General features: G+C 45.1%; 1 protein-coding gene across 1 annotated transcript in view; it reads left to right on the plus strand.

Moving 5' to 3' along the window:
• Positions 1–18,907, plus strand: part of SPATA16 (spermatogenesis associated 16) — a 163,407-nt gene that overhangs the window by 98,957 nt on the left and 45,543 nt on the right. Inside the window, exons 6-8 of the mRNA XM_083442238.1 lie at positions 16,687–16,834; positions 17,197–17,343; positions 17,773–17,885. Of these exons, the coding sequence (XP_083298364.1) occupies positions 16,687–16,834; positions 17,197–17,343; positions 17,773–17,885 (408 nt within the window). The remainder of the gene's footprint in view (positions 1–16,686; positions 16,835–17,196; positions 17,344–17,772; positions 17,886–18,907) is intronic.

Genomic DNA, 18,907 nt, shown 5'->3' on the forward strand with positions numbered 1-18,907 from the left:
ACCCACAGGTAACACTCCCAGTGGTGGGTGGAACTTGGAGTCCAAAACCTGGGCTACCCACAATGGTTAAGCTAGCCTTTAAGAAAAAGGTCCTCTTTATCCTTTAAAAATCCATTAAAAAACCCTCAGGCCATCCTGGCTCCCCTCTCCTCCTGGCTCCCCTCCTTTCAGTTTGTTGTTCTGGGTGTGATAGTGTCATTTTGCCTTGGGCAGATAATAAATTCTCATGGATTGAAATACTTTACAGCCAGGAGGAATGATTATCTGCTCTGACCTCCTACATAATGTGCAGGGCATATCATTTCACAAGCAATTCCTTCAAAAAGCCTAATATCCTGGTTGCATTATGGCATATCCCCCATCTCTCTCTTTCTCTTTCTTTCTTTCTTTCTCTCTCTCTCTCTCCCCACTCCTCCCCAACCACCACACAAAACACAATCTCTCTTTTAAAGATTTCTGTGATGGAGAATCCATCACATTGCTTAGTATGCTGCCTGGGCTGATTAATTACGAGTTTGTTTGTTTTTTCTAACTCTGCTTTGTTTTCCTTGTCGAAATTGTCTAGAATCTGCTTTTGCCCTGCACATCTTATTACAAAATATTTTGTAAGACTCAAAAAGGTCCTTCTGTTGAGAGGTATCTTTCCCCATATAAAGAGGTATAAGCCAACAAGAAAGGAAGCTGTTGATCTAGTGCAGAGGTAGCTAATGAGCATCTTCCAGATGTTGTTGTGCCCTCCAGATGTTGCTGGAGACCAACTCCCACTAGCTATTGTCAGTAGGCCCACTGGTCATGGACAATAGTTGTAATCCAACAACATCTGCATGGCCCCATGTTGACTCTCCCTGATCTCGATTCTCCTCCACACCCCATTTTAATTTGGGCTCTGCTGGTAAGCAGTTCTAATGGCTACATTTTAGGGTTGGGATGCGACCCCTTTGATCTGGGCTTGAAAAAACTGGAAGTCCCCTCCTGCTTTTACTGTGCCCTATGCTGCTTGGTTCCCTTCCTGGTTCCCCAGGTCGAAATATAGTATGGTCTTTCCCTGAGGAAGGCAGAAGGGTTGAAGCCAGTGCAGGCCTCACTTCTAGGCCATAAAAGCAACGCAGCAGATTGTCATACCTGGCTGCAAATGACAATCTGCTGCCTTTTATCCCCTTTCCTGAAGGAAATGAATTTTTGCTTGGGAAAACAGGTGGACTAGTAATAATGATAATACTTTATTATTTATACTCCGCCCATCTGGCTGGGTTTCCCCAGCCACTCTGGGTGGCTCCCAACAGAATATTAATATGAAAAAAAGTGATCATAGAATCGTAGAGTTGGAAGAGACCACAAGGGCCATCGAGTCCAACCCCCTGCCAAGCAGGAAACACCATCAGAGCACTCCTGACATATGGTTGTCAAGCCTCTGCTTAAAGACCTCCAAAGAAGGAGACTCCACCACACTCCTTGGCAGCAAATTCCACTGTCGAACAGCTCTTACTGTCAGGAAGTTCTTCCTAATGTTTAGGTGGAATCTTCTTTCTTGTAGTTTGGATCCATTGCTCCGTGTCCGCTTCTCTGGAGCAGCAGAAAACAACCTTTCTCCCTCCTCTATGTGACATCCTTTTATATATTTGAACATGGCTATCATATCACCCCTTAACCTCCTCTTCTCCAGGCTAAACATCCCAGCTCCCTTAGCCGTTCCTCATAAGGCATCGTTTCCAGGCCTTTGACCATTTTGGTTGCCCTCCTCTGGACACGTTCAGAGGACCATTTGGACACCATTTGTTCAAAGCAATGGGAGGTGAATGACTTGGGATAACTGACAGTGGTGTGAAATAGCACAAAGAAAGACCATAAGAAATTCACTATTTATTTGGCAGGCTTGGTTGGCTTCAGCAACGACACCTTAGGGCAGCAGTTAGGGTCTTGAGACCCCGGCAGGGTCGGCTGGTACTGCCTCTCCCCTTTAACTGATAGATACCAAGTTGATAGGTCTATGAGCCGCCATTTTAAGTTCCCACAATGCCACATGAAAACATTAAAGCATTGTGGGACATTTTAACTGAAGCTCCATCAGAGCATTTGTGCTTTCCACTGCTGTTGGAGCGAGCCTGCAGTGCTACAGATTTAGGAGAGAACCCAACCTGTGGAATTTTGCCAATTTTGCTCCCTCAAAAGCAAAGCAACTCTGATCATGGGTCCCAAAGCAAGCTACCTTCTGGGGAGTCTTTCTCCCATCCACTCTGTCACTTTAAGGCCCTAGCACACACCAAAGTATAAGGCGGTGGCTTCGTTCTGAAGGCATCATTGACATGGGGCCAGCGCTGACAAACCCAAAGCCATTTGTTTTGTCCATCTCCCTTGTTTTTAGCCGTCTCTTTCTGAGTTCCTCTTATTTAAAAAAGCCTCTGTTTGAGAAGAGCTTCTAATCCTTTCGTCCTTGGGGAGAGAAGGAGCAAAGCATTTAAGTAGCAGCCCTATTTGCGAGACACTGGCAACAGTGTGAAATTGATGAGGATCATGACTGCAGACCTGCTTGGTGACATGCGTCTCCAAGCGCTAGGAGCAAAATCCTGCTTTACGGGCACATCTTCCTATTAAATCCTATTCCTTGGGTACCGAAATTATACCACTGTTCAGCAGCCAAGCACCTTGCCCACCTATACAGGAAGAGGAAAAGGGGGAAGAGGGAACACAAGCAGCTATGCCAATCACGCTTAATTTAGATGTGCCTTGGAGGTGCCATGCAGTGTGTCAAGCTCAGCAGACATTCATAAACCCCCCACTGAATGGTAGGTTTGGATTTCAGAGGTAACCTCTTGGTCATCGCTGTTTTAGCTGGACTGCTGGGGCCACCTATCACAGTGCATTGCCAGGTTACATCGCATTAGACTTTCCCTGGCTAGGATGATTTTGCAGACCTGAAGCAAGGAAGAGAGAGAAATTTGATTTAGACAGCATTTAAAGGTGAACATGCCCTAATTCAGACTTCCAGAAACAATACACGAGCCAGAAACAAGGCCATCCTTCAAAATCCCCACCTCTCCAAATTTCAAAGCACAGTTCTCCAGCCAAGCAATGCGTACAAAAATGCATATACTACGGGAAAGTGTGCATAAATTTCCACAATACCTCAAGGACTGACTCTATCCCCATATGGACCCACCCAGACCTTGCAATCATCTTCTGAGGCCCTTCTTCATGTGCCTCCTCCACGAGAGGTCGAGAGGGTAGCAACACGAGAACGGGACCTTTTTTGCAGTGGCTCCCTGTTTGTGGAATTGCCTCCCTAAGGAGGTGCGGCTGGCGCCTTCATTACAAACCTTTAGGCACCAGGGGGAAAGTTCCTCTTCAAGCCCTTTTAAATTTGTTGGTGGGAACGGGTGGGGGTTATTGTTTGTAGGGTTTTTTGTTGTTGTTTATCATGTATTTTGTGCTTTTGTATTGTATTGGGGACGCAGGTGGCATTGTGGGTTAAACCACAGAGCCTAGGACTTGCCGATCAGAAGGTCGGCGGTTCGAATCCCTACGACGGGGTGAGCTCCCGTTGATCCGTCCCAGCTTCTGCCAACCAAGCAGTTCAAAAGCACTTCAAAGTGCAAGGAGATAAATAGGTACCGCTCCAGCGGGAAGGTAAACGGCGTTTCCGTGTGCTGCTCTGGTTTGCCAGGAGCAGCTTAGTCATGCTGGCCACGTGACCTGGAAGCTGTACGCCGGCTCCCTCGGCCAATAAAGCGAGATGAGCACTGCACCCCCAGAGTCGGTCACGACTGGACCTAATGGTCAGCAGTCCCTTTAAGGTAAAGGTACCCCTGTCCGTACGGGCCAGTCTTGACAGACTCTAGGGTTGTGCGCCCATCTCACTTAAGAGGCCGGGGGCCAGCGCTGTCCGGAGACACTTCCGGGTCACGTGGCCAGCGTGACAAAGCCGCATCTGGCGAGCCAGCGCAGCACACGGAAACGCCGTTTACCTTCCTGCCAGTAAGCGGTCCCTATTTATCTACTTGCACCCGGAGGTGCTTTCAAACTGCTAGGTTGGCAGGCGCTGGGACCGAGCAACGGGAGCGCACCCCACCGCGGGGATTCGAACCGCCGACCTTTCGATCAGCAAGCCCTAGGCGCTGAGGCTTTTACCCACAGCGCCACCCGCGTCCCCTAGCAGTCCCTTTACCTTTACCTTTACCTTTATTGTGTTTTTATGTTGCAAACCGCCCTGAGATCTGTGGATGGAGGGCGGTATACAAATTTAGTAAATAATAATAATAATGATAATGCTGCACATGTTAGTGAAAATAGTACAACATCACCCTGCAGTTGGCTGGCAGTATGGCACCTCTGGATTGGCCACGCCTTATATAGATGCCAGGTGTTTGGCCTTCTGCTCTTACTTGACCAGCAAAACAGCACGTTTGATTTGCCACTCCTGTTCCAAACTGTCTGCACATCCATGTCTACACTCTTGTGTGTTTTTCTAATGATCATGAGGCGTCACTAAATTGTAAAAATGTGTTGCTCTTCCTGCAGCAAAGGTTGCCAGCTTGGTGCCTGTAGGCACAAGAACACCCCTGCAGTGTTTCCTGATGCCCCAGAAGTCTCTGAGACACCTCCCCCTCGCCATGGTCACGAAGGAAGAAGTTGGAAGAGTGATGCTCTTTCCCACTTCCTCTCCCCCCCACCCCCACCCCTGTGTGCTGAGTTCAACTTTTAACCCAATCCCTAGGTGGGAGTGGCCAGAAGTGGTGATACCCATGGCATTCACCCGTGCCCATTGTTCTAAAAAGATGGCCAACCCCTAAATTCTCCAGGCATGTACAACAATCCCCAGGCTGCCTGAGACAGTGTCTTAGGATGCACAGAGAACTGGGTTGGACTCGATGGCCCTTGTGGTCTCTTCCAACTCTATGATTCTATGATTCCTCATGCAACAGAGAATTCCTCATGGGAAAGCTGCCTCTGGGCACATATCTCCCTTGCTAGGTCGAAGTGACAGCTAAGTCTGGATCCCCTTTCCTGCGAAATAATACACTTACAGTTTGTTGTAGCATCTAACACTTCCTGAACTTTAAAATAAATCTCTTAAGCCTCCGTGGCTTTGCCTCTTAGAGCTCAGCAGAACACAGAGATGTATTTTTAGCCGTTCCGCAACGCCAGTCTTAAAATAACCGCGCCGTGTAGAAAAATACGGCCGCCGTCTTAAGTTATTAAACACATTTAAGAACCCAAATAATAAGCTGATATGTGACGTGACCTACATTAGAGGAGGCATAAAACAGCAGATAAGCCAGAAGTTCTCAACTATTACTGTACATGCAATGTTTTATTCATTGAATGGGATGAGCGCTACTGAATGGGAAGGTATGGGTGCTCTGTGCTGTTTCTTTTCCCTCACCCTTAGAAAATAAAAAACAGCCTAGCGATATAATAACAGTAAGAATGCATTTTTCAGACACTATTCCAAAGCCAAGGTACCATTGCAGAAAAGACCCTCAACCATGAGTTTCTCTAAGGAACTGGGAGTAAGCCAAGTCAGAATCCCAGCTCAGAGGATGGATAAGGGCCACTATTCAGATATTCCAATGGGATATCATGTTCCAGCATCACCTATTTACGCTACTATGCCCAAAATGTCGCACAACATGTTATGTATTCAGCGGTCTGTGTTTGCCTGAGCTTGAGTCTGGACTAAGGATTCTGAGCTCCTGTGTTCTGACTCGATACATGATGTCCAATCACAGAACATTTCGGGATTTTGGTCTCTGCCATTGGCCCTTGAACTCTGAGTCGTGATTCGCATCTTGGAAGTTTAGACAGCCAATCACATTGGGAGTGGGAGTGGCCCAGGCCTCCAGAAATGTATATAAGCAGTTGCTGTGCCCCTGTTGTCCAGTTCTGTTAGTTCAATAAAGGTTCTTGCTGTTATCACTGTGTCTTGCCTTGTGGGAACCCATATAGTATAGGTAACCCTATACTTCACAGCATATCAGATGAGCCAGAGTAAACGTTACAATTCGAAAAACGTGTTAGCCACAATTACAATTAGTTTCAATAACGGTACGTAATAATCATTCAATCAATACAATTAAACTGACCTAATCCAACATTTTACGACCTTGGAGGGTGAACTACATTTCCTGGGATTCTTTGGGGGAAACCATGACTGCTAAAGAGGTTATGGGTGTGATCTAATTGAAAGCACAACATAGAATTTAAAATATGCTACCGACAAACCGTATATACTTTCATTCCAAAAAGGCAACATGAGGTTCTCTGTAATTAACCTGCACGCATTGATTGACAGCCATTTTTACCTGTCCAGGTAACAGATGATGATGATTAGCTTACAAACCTACTTCATCCTCTGGCCCACTGGAGAGTGTAAGCAGCCATCTAGGGTTGAGGAAACTGTGGCCTTTCAAATTCTCTTGGACTACATTTCCCATCATCCCTGTCCAATGGCCAAACTTGCTGGGACTGATGGAAACTGATAGTTCTGAGCTTGACAGTTCTAAGAGAGCTCTTTTTTACCTCAGGGTGGCGGGGGGAATCAGCTGCCGTTCTCAGGAAACTTCATTATTCCCCCAGAGAATTCTGCTACGCAGCTCAGTACGCTCCTTTGGGGTACACCTGAGTCCTTGGGGACTGCCACTGCATAAATTGTTGGTGTCTTTTGGGAACACTTTATCTCTCGGTCTCTTTCTTGACATCTTCCCAGTTTCCAAAATAGCAAAGCGCTTTCTGCAGCTTCGGGTCATCTTATACAACTTGCATAGACATGAGGGTGACGTATCATGCCACTTTAAAAACTCCCCAATTAAAGGCACATAAAATTATTCAAGGAAATCCAGGAAAATGCAGAGAAGTGGTCTAAACAGAGCATAGATCGATTGCAACAGCTTTCGCATAAACAAGTGCTGGAAATTGAGGCCTATGAGAGAATCGGTCATGGCTGCCTGTCCAGGTCTATCCTGTGTAGAGAGAAGACTTGAGGGCAAAAGAAACAGAGGCTGCTTCATATTCTAGCATGCCGGAAACATGTTCTTTGAGGTGCAGGTAAATAAGTATCTGAGTCACTGTGAAATCCTCCGCCGTCCCCCCTATCTCCTCAGACCCTCCAAGTGTCCCTATTTTCCAGGGACAGTCCCAGATTTAAGGAAGCCATCCTGGTTCCTGATTTGATCATGGAATTGTTGGGACGCTGCCGGGGAGACTTGGCACGCTCTAGTCAGCAGAGTGAATAACTTCTCACAACGGAAGTGGCAGACAGAGACATGTGTAAGCATTATTTACAGGCATTTATTCAGCATAGTTCAGGAACAAAGGAAAAACATGTCTGCTTCCCTTCGTGTCCAAACACACAGCAGCATCGCAAAAGCAATATACAAACGGAAGTTCCCAGCAAGCCTGTGCTGGAAGTAAACAGGCATGTGACACACAACAGTCATGCCTGTTCCTTTTAAGGTGGAACGGAACAATATCCTAACAGGAATGTCCCACTTTTCATTAGAATGTCCCTGTTTTCATCAGAGAAATGCTGGAGGGTATGGAATAGGATGCCCACAGGACTTTTTTTTTTCAATCTGGAACTCACCGGAACTCAGCTCCGTCACCTCTCAGGTGGGCACCATTGCCATTCTAAGAGAATGAGGGTAGTGTTCGTGGTTAGTTCTTGCACCTCTTTTTCCAGAGAAAGATACCACTGGACACCCCTGTTTTCTTGGGAGAAATGTTGGAGGGTATCTCCTCAGCCCTTCAGCCACTCCTTTATCTTCTCTTCATTCATGAAGAGTTGTAAGGTTTTTTTTCTAGTTTTTACTTCTTTTTCTGTCACAAAAACTTTAATATTTTTTTTAAATCTGCATTTGTATTGTAAATGAATGCATTGCATGCTCACATATAAACAAGAAAGCAAAAATCTCCGCTGTTCTTTCCATTGTTGCTCCACGCTAGTCTGCTGTTTGTTGAAGCAAACCAGTGAGTATCATTGGTACCAGGTAGAGGCAATGATCCGTAATCATCTGGAGGAACGCTGTTTGTTGTTCCCCGTGTTACAGAGGCCCAAGTGGCCTCAACAAGGAGCTCATCTTTCTCCCTTGATAGGAAGCACGTTTAGGTCGCAATGCTGTGCCCAAGGTTTTAGTGTGCCATTATAATTTACCCAGCAGTTCTGAAGATTTCCAGTTGGCAGTTATCACTAGCCTCCCTGCAGTAAATACAGCCGTGGCTAATTCTAAATCTTGCTTATTAATTATGCCTTTCAAAAGGCGTAAGAGAGATGGCTTAGGTGTCAAGGTTATATCACATCTGATTATGTCCTTAATAATATCTAGTATCCTTTGCCAAAATACTCTAGCGCAAGAGCAAAAATAATCTGTGCTCAATCCTATTCTCTTAAATGGGAGGGATCCTAGTCTTTCAGTCTTCTACAGACTGCCCTCCTTTGTGGATTCTTAAATAAATGAGCCGGTCTCTGGGGAGGAGAGAGCTAATGCAGAAGGAGAGAGAGAGCTCCAAGACGCTGGACATCCTTAACACCAATTTTTGATGCATTTATCTGCTTTCCTGGCCTGTTGCCAGAGTTCAGGGCAGGTTAACATTCATGATGAAGAAAACAGTGTAACCATTAAGAACAGAAAGGAACCACCACCAGTCCAAAAGCCGAGGCCGCAGGAGAAAGTCTGGAAAGGAGCTTGTGGGGAGCAAGAGAGTTTGGCCTTTTAAATGAAGAGCAAGCTGGGGGTTTTCCAGACCCACAGCAGGAACTGGGGGGGGGGGAGGCTAGGTTTGGGGGCGGCTCGTGGGCCAGTAAAACAGTCTTCATGGACTGCATCCAGCCAGTGGCGTAGCGTGGGGGGTGCAGGGGGGGCCGGCCGCACCAGGCGCAACATCTGGGGGTTAGGGTTAGGGTGCGCAAATCCACGGGTTAGGGGGTGCAAATTACTTGCCTTGCCCCGGGTGCTGACAACCCACGCTACGCCACTGCATCCAGCCCATGGGCTGCAGGTTGCCGACCCCTTCTCTTGAAGCACGGGCAGGCTCGGAAAGCAGGAGGGGGAACTTCTCTGGAAGAGGAGGCAATTAATCCTACGAGCCCAAGGAGTAGTTGTATAGGAAAGGTATTAGGCAGGAAAGAAAACCAGAAAGCAGCCAGCCAGCTTACCAAAAAGCACAGAAATAGGGGCAAGACCAGCTTGTCATAGCAAAGAACTTGTGGCGGTGCGTTATAATTATTATTATTATTTTATTATTTATACCTCGCCCATCTGGCTGGGTTTCCCCAGCCACCCAACACATAAAAAATTGTAAAACATCAGACATTAAAAGTTTCCCGATACAGGGACACCACTGGTGAGGAATTCAAACACTGACAGCTTTTTCAATACCATTGTCTGATCTGATCACTTTGACAGCACCTTACAGAGTCTATACTGTCAAAAGTTCGAGGATCTCTGGGTGATCAGAACCTTTCGAAGATAGTAACAACACCCATGCATCTGTTAATAGCTCAGTCGGTAGAGCATGGGTTCGAATCTCACGGTCATGGGTTCGAGCCCCACAATGGGCAAAATGTTCCTGCACTGCAGGGAGTTTGACTAGATAATCCTCATGGTCCCTTCCAACTTTACAATTCTATGATTCTATCATGAGGGTTAGAAACTTGCTTTGTAGAGGAGGTGCAGCACCTAAGCAGCAAAGCACATACTTTACACATATGACGTTACCATATATGAGAGAGTGCTGGAGGGCAAATAGTTAAATAGGCTGCACAGACAGGACCCAGGGGGGTGGAGTCAGTGGGTCTATAAAACTAGTTCTGAGAGTTAGTTCGTTGGGGGCGGTTGTTGGTTGGTTTGAGTGGGTTGGCTGGTTGGGAAAGGCAGTTGGTAATAGAGAGACAGTTAGGGCATTGGTCCGTGAGTGTGGGGTGGTAGCAGAGACAGAGAGAGGAACATAAGACTAAGAAAGTAAAGAGGAATGCTGTAATAGTTTTGTTTTAAGTCTGAAATAAAATACACTCTTCTTTATGAATTGAAAAGCTGACTGAGACTGAAGTGATTTTACCAGGGAGGACCTGGTTGGTGGCAGCGGATTAGTGGTGTACGGGTCAATAGTCCGTAAGACGACCGGGGGCTCCGTATGAACATCATGTTTCAGGGCATCTTCCTGAGGCTCTGGAGAACCACTGCCAGGCAGAGTAGATGATGCTAGGGATAGATTCAGGAGAAGTTGCTTTATACATCCCAGTGCTGGAATTCTCAGGGGTTTGGTGGATGCAGAAGAGAGATTGATGGAGTTTTTTTGCAGCGACCATCTGCAACAGCAGCATCCCTTCCTGTGGACAATCTGCTGTGAAGATTATGAACAATCTGCCGAAAACATTGCACCAACAGAAGCATAAGTCGTCCTGTATGGATAACACACTCTGAGGAGCACCACTTGCTCTTAAAAATGAAAACTCCCCTTGTTCCAACCCTGAAATATTTATGGACCCAGGATTTGTTATGTCCATGAAGACTTTAGCGCACGCACGCACACCGACATACACACACACAAATCCGCGAAGATGACAAAGCAAATAGCAGCAACATACATGGGGTGGAAGAATGGGTTGTACTCTCAGCAGTGATATTTACCAGCATCTTGTCTATTGCTTTCCCACTTTGGGAGACCTTTTATTGATGGCTTCCTCCAAAACAATCACTGTTTGCAGGTCACTCAGACTGTGGGTGTTATCAAGACTTTGCTGTCATGATTTCCTCCCTGCCTGGGAGTCAAGTCCAGTTAAACTCTACAGATGTGGATTGCAGAGACGGTGAAGTAGCATGAAAAATTCCTTCCCAGTACCCCAAAAGACTAATCCGCCAGCCCCAGTGTGTTCCTCTGCCCCAATAGGCACGTGGTTGACTGGGTTGTGCCACCTGCCTGCCCCAGCTGAGATAGGGGAACCTGTGGACTTGTTGCTGAACTACCATTCCCATCATCCTCTGGCCATTGCCCATGTGGCTGGGAATAATGGGAGCTGAAATCTAATAAAGCCACTTCCGACCTTAGGGAGGAGGTGGTGTTGTGGGCTTCCCACCCACAACGCCTGTGCGGAGGCTGGCTCTCAGCCCCACGCTTACAGGGGGAATCCTCTGCCGCGTCATCCCATGGCCAGCCTATCGGCTGGCTCAGGGGGGTGTGGCTTGCCGCTCTTAAGCCAAGCGCAGCAGAGGAGCTCCTTCTTTGCCACCGATCAGCTGGGGAATTTCTCACCCACCCTCCCTTTAAGGTTTTCCTTTGACCTTGCTATGGACTTCGGTTGGTTGCCGTTAAGGGGCTTGGTAGGAATTTTTCCACTTGGCAAATTGGCACCGGCCATTTGGTTTTTTCACCTACCTCATAGCAAATCGTCACAACTTTCACAGTTTGGCAGTGAGGCATTGGTCGGGGTATTGTTATGTAGATGGACGGGGGGGAGCACCATCACCTCCCCCGGTTGCAAAGGGTAGTCCAGTAAAGGACTCTGGGGACGTGGCCCCGTCCGAAGCCTAGGGAGGCCAGGGCCCAAGGCACGTCCCTGAGAGGTGACCCCAGGGGACTGCCTAGTTGATGTGCATCAGCAGGGCTCCCCCTGCTGGTGTTAACCCTTCCCAGACTCTCAGGCATACAGCCTGAAACCGGTTAGTTGATTAGGACCAATGCCTAGGCCAATACCGCTCATTTCCTGCAATCAATAAAGTTGTGGCCAATTTTCGCCCATTAACCTTAACTATGGTGTCTTGTGTCTTTATTTCTTCCAGTGGGAGGTGGGAACTCGCCGCGCAACATCTGGGAGGAGGCAGCAGGTTCCTGTTATAAATACATGCCCCCACCCGCCTCAGTTTTTGGTGCCTTTTTCTTTGTTTCCTTGTTCTACCCTATTTTTTCCCTTTCTAGACATAAAGCCACTTTGCTTTCTGCTTTAACCGATAGGTTCCACTGTGAAATGGTTAGCAAAGGCAGGTCACCTGCTTCTCGATTTCATTTCCAGGACGTATTGCAGAAGGGCCAACAGATCAAATTGCTGTTTTCATCCGAGGCAGCGTTCTCCCGAAAGTGAAGTGGCATAATGCGCGCCAAAGTACCTGTTTATGTCCATTACAAAAGAGAAGACAAATACTGAATTACCTCAGCCTTTCCATTCCACCCGAGCAGAGACAATTGTCTCGGCTTTTGGAAACATTACTCAGATTTACACATAATTTCTCAAGCAATTTTGCATCGCCCAAGAGTGACCTTGAGAGCCGAAACGCTGTCTTGTTCAGTCTGCCAGTAAAACGGCTAGCGGTAATTTCTCAGTTCCACACAGAGATTTCTCAGAGACTCATTCCAGGGTGAAAATCTTTGCCTTCCTCCTTCGCCTTTGTCAATTTGTCTCTACTAAAGGGCACTCTCTGTTAAACTGGCCTTCGGGTTAAAAAAAGGCGGTCCAATTAACGTGCCATGTCATTAAGCATTGCTGCTTAATGAAAGGCAAACATGTTTCTGAGTAACTAGGGTTGGAGAGGAAATTTGATCCTGCTTGCCTGTGAAGGCAAAGGTAAAGGTAAAGGTACCCCTGGCGAACCAGAGCCGCACACGGAAACACCGTTTACCTTCCCGCTAGTAAGTGGTCCCTATTTATCTACTTGCACCCGAGAGTGCTTTCGAACTGCTAGGTTGGCAGGTGCTGGGACCTAACAGCAGGAGCGCACCCCGCCGCGGGGATTCGAACCGCCGACCTTTCGATCGGCAAGCCCTAGGCGCTGAGGCTTTAACCCACAGTGCCACCCGTGTCCCTGTGAAGGCAAACCTACCTAATTTGCCCTTTGCGAAACAATATGCAAACCGAAACAAACTTCTCCAAATTTCGCAGTGCAGTTCTCCAGCCAAGAACGTGTGCAAAAGTGCATACCATGGGATAAATTGGACACATAAATGTCTATATTAATGAAAACAGCATGTGCAAATGCGTTTTATTGGAGAGATTGCTTTCAAAAATGTGTATATATTGAAGATATTAATATTGCACAGCATCAAGCAATTGGATACATAAAAGCTGGCCCATTTTGGAATAAAAATTGCCCAGACCCATTATTCAAAGCTTTACTAACCAGAACGTCTTTAAAAACAGATAGAAAACAATCAATGATGCATCCATAAAGTTGTATAAAGTACAGTGGTACCTCAGGTTACATACGCTTCAGGTTACATATGCTTCAGGTTACACACTCCGCTAATCCAGAAATAGTGCTTCAGGTTAAGAACTTTGCTTCAGGATGAGAACAGAAATCATGCTCCGGCAGCACGGCGGCAGCAGGAGGCTCCATTAGCTAAAGTGGTGCTTAAGGTTAAGAACAGTTTCAGGTTAAGAACGGACCTCCTGAACGAATTAAGTACTTAACCCGCGGTACCACTGTATATGCATATTCAAGCATAGGTCCTTCTTCTTAAATATATAGCATAATTATGATCAGAGCAAAAAATCAAAGCTCTGTCTTTCCCATTGCCTGCATTAGCCTGCCCCACCCCCATCCCCCTGTCAGGAGCTCATCCTACACTCGAGTAGGACCCCGGCAGAGACACCTGCCCGACTGGCATGTTCTCTCCTTCCTGGTCGTTCGTTCGGGAGCTTCAAAAGCTGTCTTCAGCCTGAACATCACAGCGACTGATGCCAAGAAACATCAGCACACTTAGGGATCCGAAGAGTTTGCGCCGTTGCGTAACAGAACTCAGCAACTCAGCATTTTGGCTAATCTACTTTATTTACATATAAACACAAACGGAGCACTGCAACATGGCTCCCTCTCTCTCTAGCATCAGACAGCAAAGAGAAAAAGAACAAAGGACAATAGTCCCACTTCACCGAACACAGTAACACAAACATCCTGTCTCCGCCACTTCCCGCTCTGTGGAGTCAAAACATATACCGTCATGTGATAGACAACAACCCCATGACTGCAATCATGGAGCAGGAATTCTAACACCCCCCAATGCTATGCAGCTCCTGGGGATGCATCATTATCACATCCCTTTCCCACTGTGCCTGGGAACAAGAGACCAAAAGCCAACTCCCTTTCAAAATCAAGATTTGCAATGGAATACCTTAATCACATGAGCTAAGGTTAAACACTCATGCAAAAGAGCAGAGAACATCAACAGTTAATCATGAACCCAGCTAGAGAGCTCTCTTCTAGCTTAGCATCCTCCAATTGAATTTTCTAGTGTTAAACCCTTAGCAATATACATAAAGGTATTCACCATTTCCAGTGTGCAATTAAACAATTATACTGCACAAAAACTGCTTACAAAAATATGTATATTATGAGAAATTCATACTAAAGTGCTGACTATTTCTTGTGAGATAAAAAAAAATTACAAACAGATGTGGAAATTAAATGAACAGAATTTAAGAATGGGAAAATGAGGAGAAGAAGAAGAAGAAGAGTTTGGATTTGATATCCCGCCTTTCACTCCCTTTAAGGAGTCTCAAAGCGGCTAACATTCTCCTTTCCCTTCCTCCCCCACAACAAACACTCTGTGAGGTGAGTGGGGCTGAGAGACTTCAGAGAAGTGTGACTAGCCCAAGGTCACCCAGCAGCTGCATGTGGAGGAGTGGGGAAGTAAACCCGGTTCACCAGATTACGAGACTACCACTCTTAACCACTACACCACACTGGCTCTGAGAAACTGAGAGAATCCAAAACTGATAGATTCACCCATCCCTAAGAGTAGCACTATTCATACATATTCTCTCTCTCCCTCTCTCTCGCATAACCTTTTAATTAAATGTTCAGATTTTACAAATTCTTTTAGACAATACTCAGAACAAACCTCTCATATCCATTGACTTCCCATCTACCCATCCATGGAATTCTTTCCTTACCATATAAAATTGCTATATTACTTATATATTCATACATTCTAAGTTTGAATACAATCAACATGTGGAAGCAGGGTGGATAAAAATCAATGATTTTTTTAAAAATAGGATTTTTTTATTTTAATCAGATTTTTAAAATAAAAGGCTTTTGGAAGAAAAATCTTTCTATATACAGTTTTCTATTTAAGTTACATTATAGTCCAAAGGCTATTCATCAGGAAATAAGGATTTGTTTTAAATTTTTCATGTGTAATAAAACTCAGTCAAAGTTTTTTTTTAAAAACCGTTTAACCACATCAGTTAACAAACATGGATACATGTGCTATGATGTTATTGTTTTAGTTAAATAAATTGTTTAAATTGTTATTAAGGAAATGATGATTTTTCTCCTTCCAATAAAGTACAGCAGAAAAGTTGTCCAAATATAAACAGCTAACTTATTAAACCTCACAATAATTTCATAATTATCTATGTATTTCTAATAGTTTAACCAAAACAGTAATTTTCAATATAACTGTAAAAACTAATTTATTATTCCAAAAATGAAACCTCCATCTGGTTGTAAATATTAAGATTATACCAGCAAGAATGAATCTTTCTGTAAAACAATTATTTAATCACTGACCAGTGGTTTAAATTGTGATTTAAATCAATTTGGTTTGTGTTATGTATTCAGACTGGCTGCAGTTCTCACTCTGGGCCACCAGTATGCAAATGAAGGACTGAGAGTTGCTTTCACCGATTGGGTAGTTAGTTGGAATTTGTTACTGTTACAAGTTATTGAGCATTATATAAGGCAGCCAGCTTCACGGTTGCTCAGAGAGACTTAGAGCAGTGCTAACTGCTGTAATAAAGAGCTATTGCTTAAAAGAGCTGTGTCTGTCACTCATCTTTCCCGCAATACAACAGTTTAAATCAAATCCACCCTGCGTGGGAGGATTCCTCCCAGTGGCTCCACACCAATCGAACCTTGCACACAGAGCCTTTGTGCATAGAAGCTGTAGGATACGGGTGAGACATACAAAGCACATGCAGCTTGAATGCTAGAAGGCTCTGTGCAGTTGGCTAGATAATGTGTCCCTGGATCAATCCCTTGTCCAGCGTGAATCCCCCTTGAAAAGAAGACAAGGAAGTTGACAAGCAGTGTTACCCCTTGGACTGGCTGAACAAAGGCAGGCAGCTTGGGGTCAGCTGAGATTGGTGGGGCAGCGACCCAATCGCCCTCACAAACCAGTCTCCGCTGCATAAATGTTCTTCATAAATGGATTATAAATTGCTTGCCCCTTCATTATACCCTGTGTATTGTCTCTTATATCTGGATAATCCACATTTGAAACAGCCTAAATTTAGATCAATTCTCCAAGCTTTGAACAAACTCTCCGGTGGGTGTAGATATGACCTTCAGAGAAACTAAAATTCATTTTCTTATTATCTTTGAGATAATTTGCCTAATGCCTTTATTCTTCCCATGCAAGGCGCAGACCTGCCGCAGTGAAAACTGTTTACAAATGTTCTTTTTCTACATTAAAATTGATTTTCCGAGAGCGAGATAGGCAATGCATTCTGGAACTAATTTGAATTTTTCTCTAATTAATATTCAAACCCAAAATATGTTATCTTTGCATGACTGTGCAATTATTAAGGGGGAAATATCATCCATGAAGGTAATTATTTTTCATTTTCCTCTTTCCTCCTTTCCCCCCTCCCTCTCCCCCTTCTTTAATAGCAGATCACATATTTTTTTTAATAAACACAGAGAGAGAGAGAGAGAGCCCCTGTATCATATCTCTTTCTTTCCTTCTTCTTTTTTTAAGGCTATGATTGAGGAGGCCATCACAAGAGCCGAGTGTTTTTCCGTGATGTACACGCCATTTGCAGCTAAAGTAAAGGCTGAAGAGGTAGACAAGTTGAAGGAAGCTTTCACCAGAAAGCACCCTGACTATGTGGAATACATCTATACAGGTGACAAGGTTGACACCCTACAACACGAGGGACGGTTCGGCCAAGATTAATTAAGGGCTTTTTACCCCATTGATTTGGATACCAATTTCCTTTAGGATATTTCTACGCTGGCTTTCGGTTTACATATTAATTTCACATTATGGGGAGGGCGGAATCGTGAATCCAAAATGGAAAACAATAAATCACACCAGAACGGGGAACATGCCGTGTGCCCGCCCCCAGGGCTCTGCAAGTGCTTGTGCTATTTATTTGTGTCATTGATTTTTAGAGTTCTCTTCATATAAAGGTGGAAAAACTGAGAGCCATTTTGAACAACCCCACAGACCACTGTGCATGTTCTGCTTCCTCCTCTTACTTTTCAGACCCTCATGGACTTCACAGTTTGCCACAGACGGCCAGCTGGTCTTGCCCTTCGCCCCAGTGTTATCTGCTGACCCTGGGCTTCAAAAACAAGGAAGTTGGGAAATTTCTGGAAAAGATGTCCAGCCGGAAGTTGCCGACATTTTCAGGTAACAAATGTGGATTCTCTCTCGCACATACACAATTGATGATGAACGTGTATCTCCTGGTTTGGTCATTTTCGCAAGTCTTATATTGCTGTCTTGGATGGATGGATGGATGGATGGATGGATGGATGGATGGATACATGGCATGTTCTAAGCCAGACAAGAGAACTCGAGGAGGGCTCAGAGCAGGGCGTGGCTGGGGAAGAGCCCTGAGGGCCAGGTGGTGATGCTCAGGGGGCCACATCCAGCCCTCAGGCTTGAGGTTCCTCAACCATGCGGTAAAATGAGACATTTGGCAACCAGCAAGTCATGACTAATCCATTTCCGGAGCCTTGGGATTAAGTTTCCACACAACAGGGTGTTATCTTTTCAATGCGATTCTGTCCACAGCTGTTAGTTCTGTTAAATAATGCTTCTTTTATACCTCCCTAGAGCATAAAGCTCCATTCAGTCCTCTCACAAAAGAAGAAGCAAGGAGACACCTGGAGACAATTGGAAAAAGAATCTTGCCAATAATGGATTTCATCAGAGGCACCAAACTGACTGTGAGTATGATAATATTTTTAATACGGTTCCCATTCCTTACAATAAATGGTATATATTTTGCTGAAAGTGAGTAATGAGGTTTCAGGCTGCTATTTCAGGCATGGCTATCACCCCAAGCTTCCCATGTAGTCCTCAACAAGGACAAAACGCTAGCTAAATGTTTGCAGACAACTGCAAATCTTTGCCGCGCTGTTGTGAAAGCGCAGTATTATAATTGAGCAAATTCAGGAAATGCGGAATTATAATCCAGCGGCACTATAATTTAGCTGCTGCAGCAATTGCCTTCTTGCTTCTGCTGCTGCCGAAATGAATGAGCTGCTTGTGATGAATGGCTTTGCCATGCTGTTGCGAAAATGGAGTATTATAATTTAGAAAATTCGGGAAACACAGAATTATAATCCAGCAGCACTATAATTTAGCTCCTGCAGAACATGTGGCAACTGCCTTCTTACTTCCACAACTGCTGAAATGAACAAGCGCTCAGTTTACAATATCCAGAAGTGATCGCCATTGCTTATATTGCCAAAATTGCACCAAAAACCTTAGGGTGGAAAAACCTAGGGGGGAGCCCCAGAAACAATTCAATGAGGTTCAGGGGCTTCGGAATCCTGACTGGTTGTTCAGCGGATGTTCAGCAAGGCCACGTTTTCAAAAATAAACAATGCTTATACAGTGGTACCTCGGGTTAAGAACTTAATTCGTTCTGGAGGTCCATTCTTAACCTGAAACTGTTCTTAACCTGAGGTACCACTTTAGCTAATGGGGCCTCCTGCTGCCGCCGCATGATTTCTGTTCTCATCCTGAAGCAAAGTTCTTAACCCGAGGTACTATTTCTGGGTTAGCGGAGTCTGTAACCTGAAGTATCTGTAACCTGAAGTGTCTGTAACCCAAGGTACCACTGTACCTTGCACAGGTTTATATAAGGAAACAAGTTAAACAAGTCAAGAAAAAAAAATTGAGGGGGAGAGCTACTTTTATAGTAAAAAGGGTAAAGGGACCCCTGACCATTAGGTCCAGTCAT

Source organism: Podarcis tiliguerta (assembly GCF_965153285.1).
Source record: "Podarcis tiliguerta genome assembly, chromosome: 5".
Taxonomy (NCBI): domain Eukaryota; kingdom Metazoa; phylum Chordata; class Lepidosauria; order Squamata; family Lacertidae; genus Podarcis; species Podarcis tiliguerta.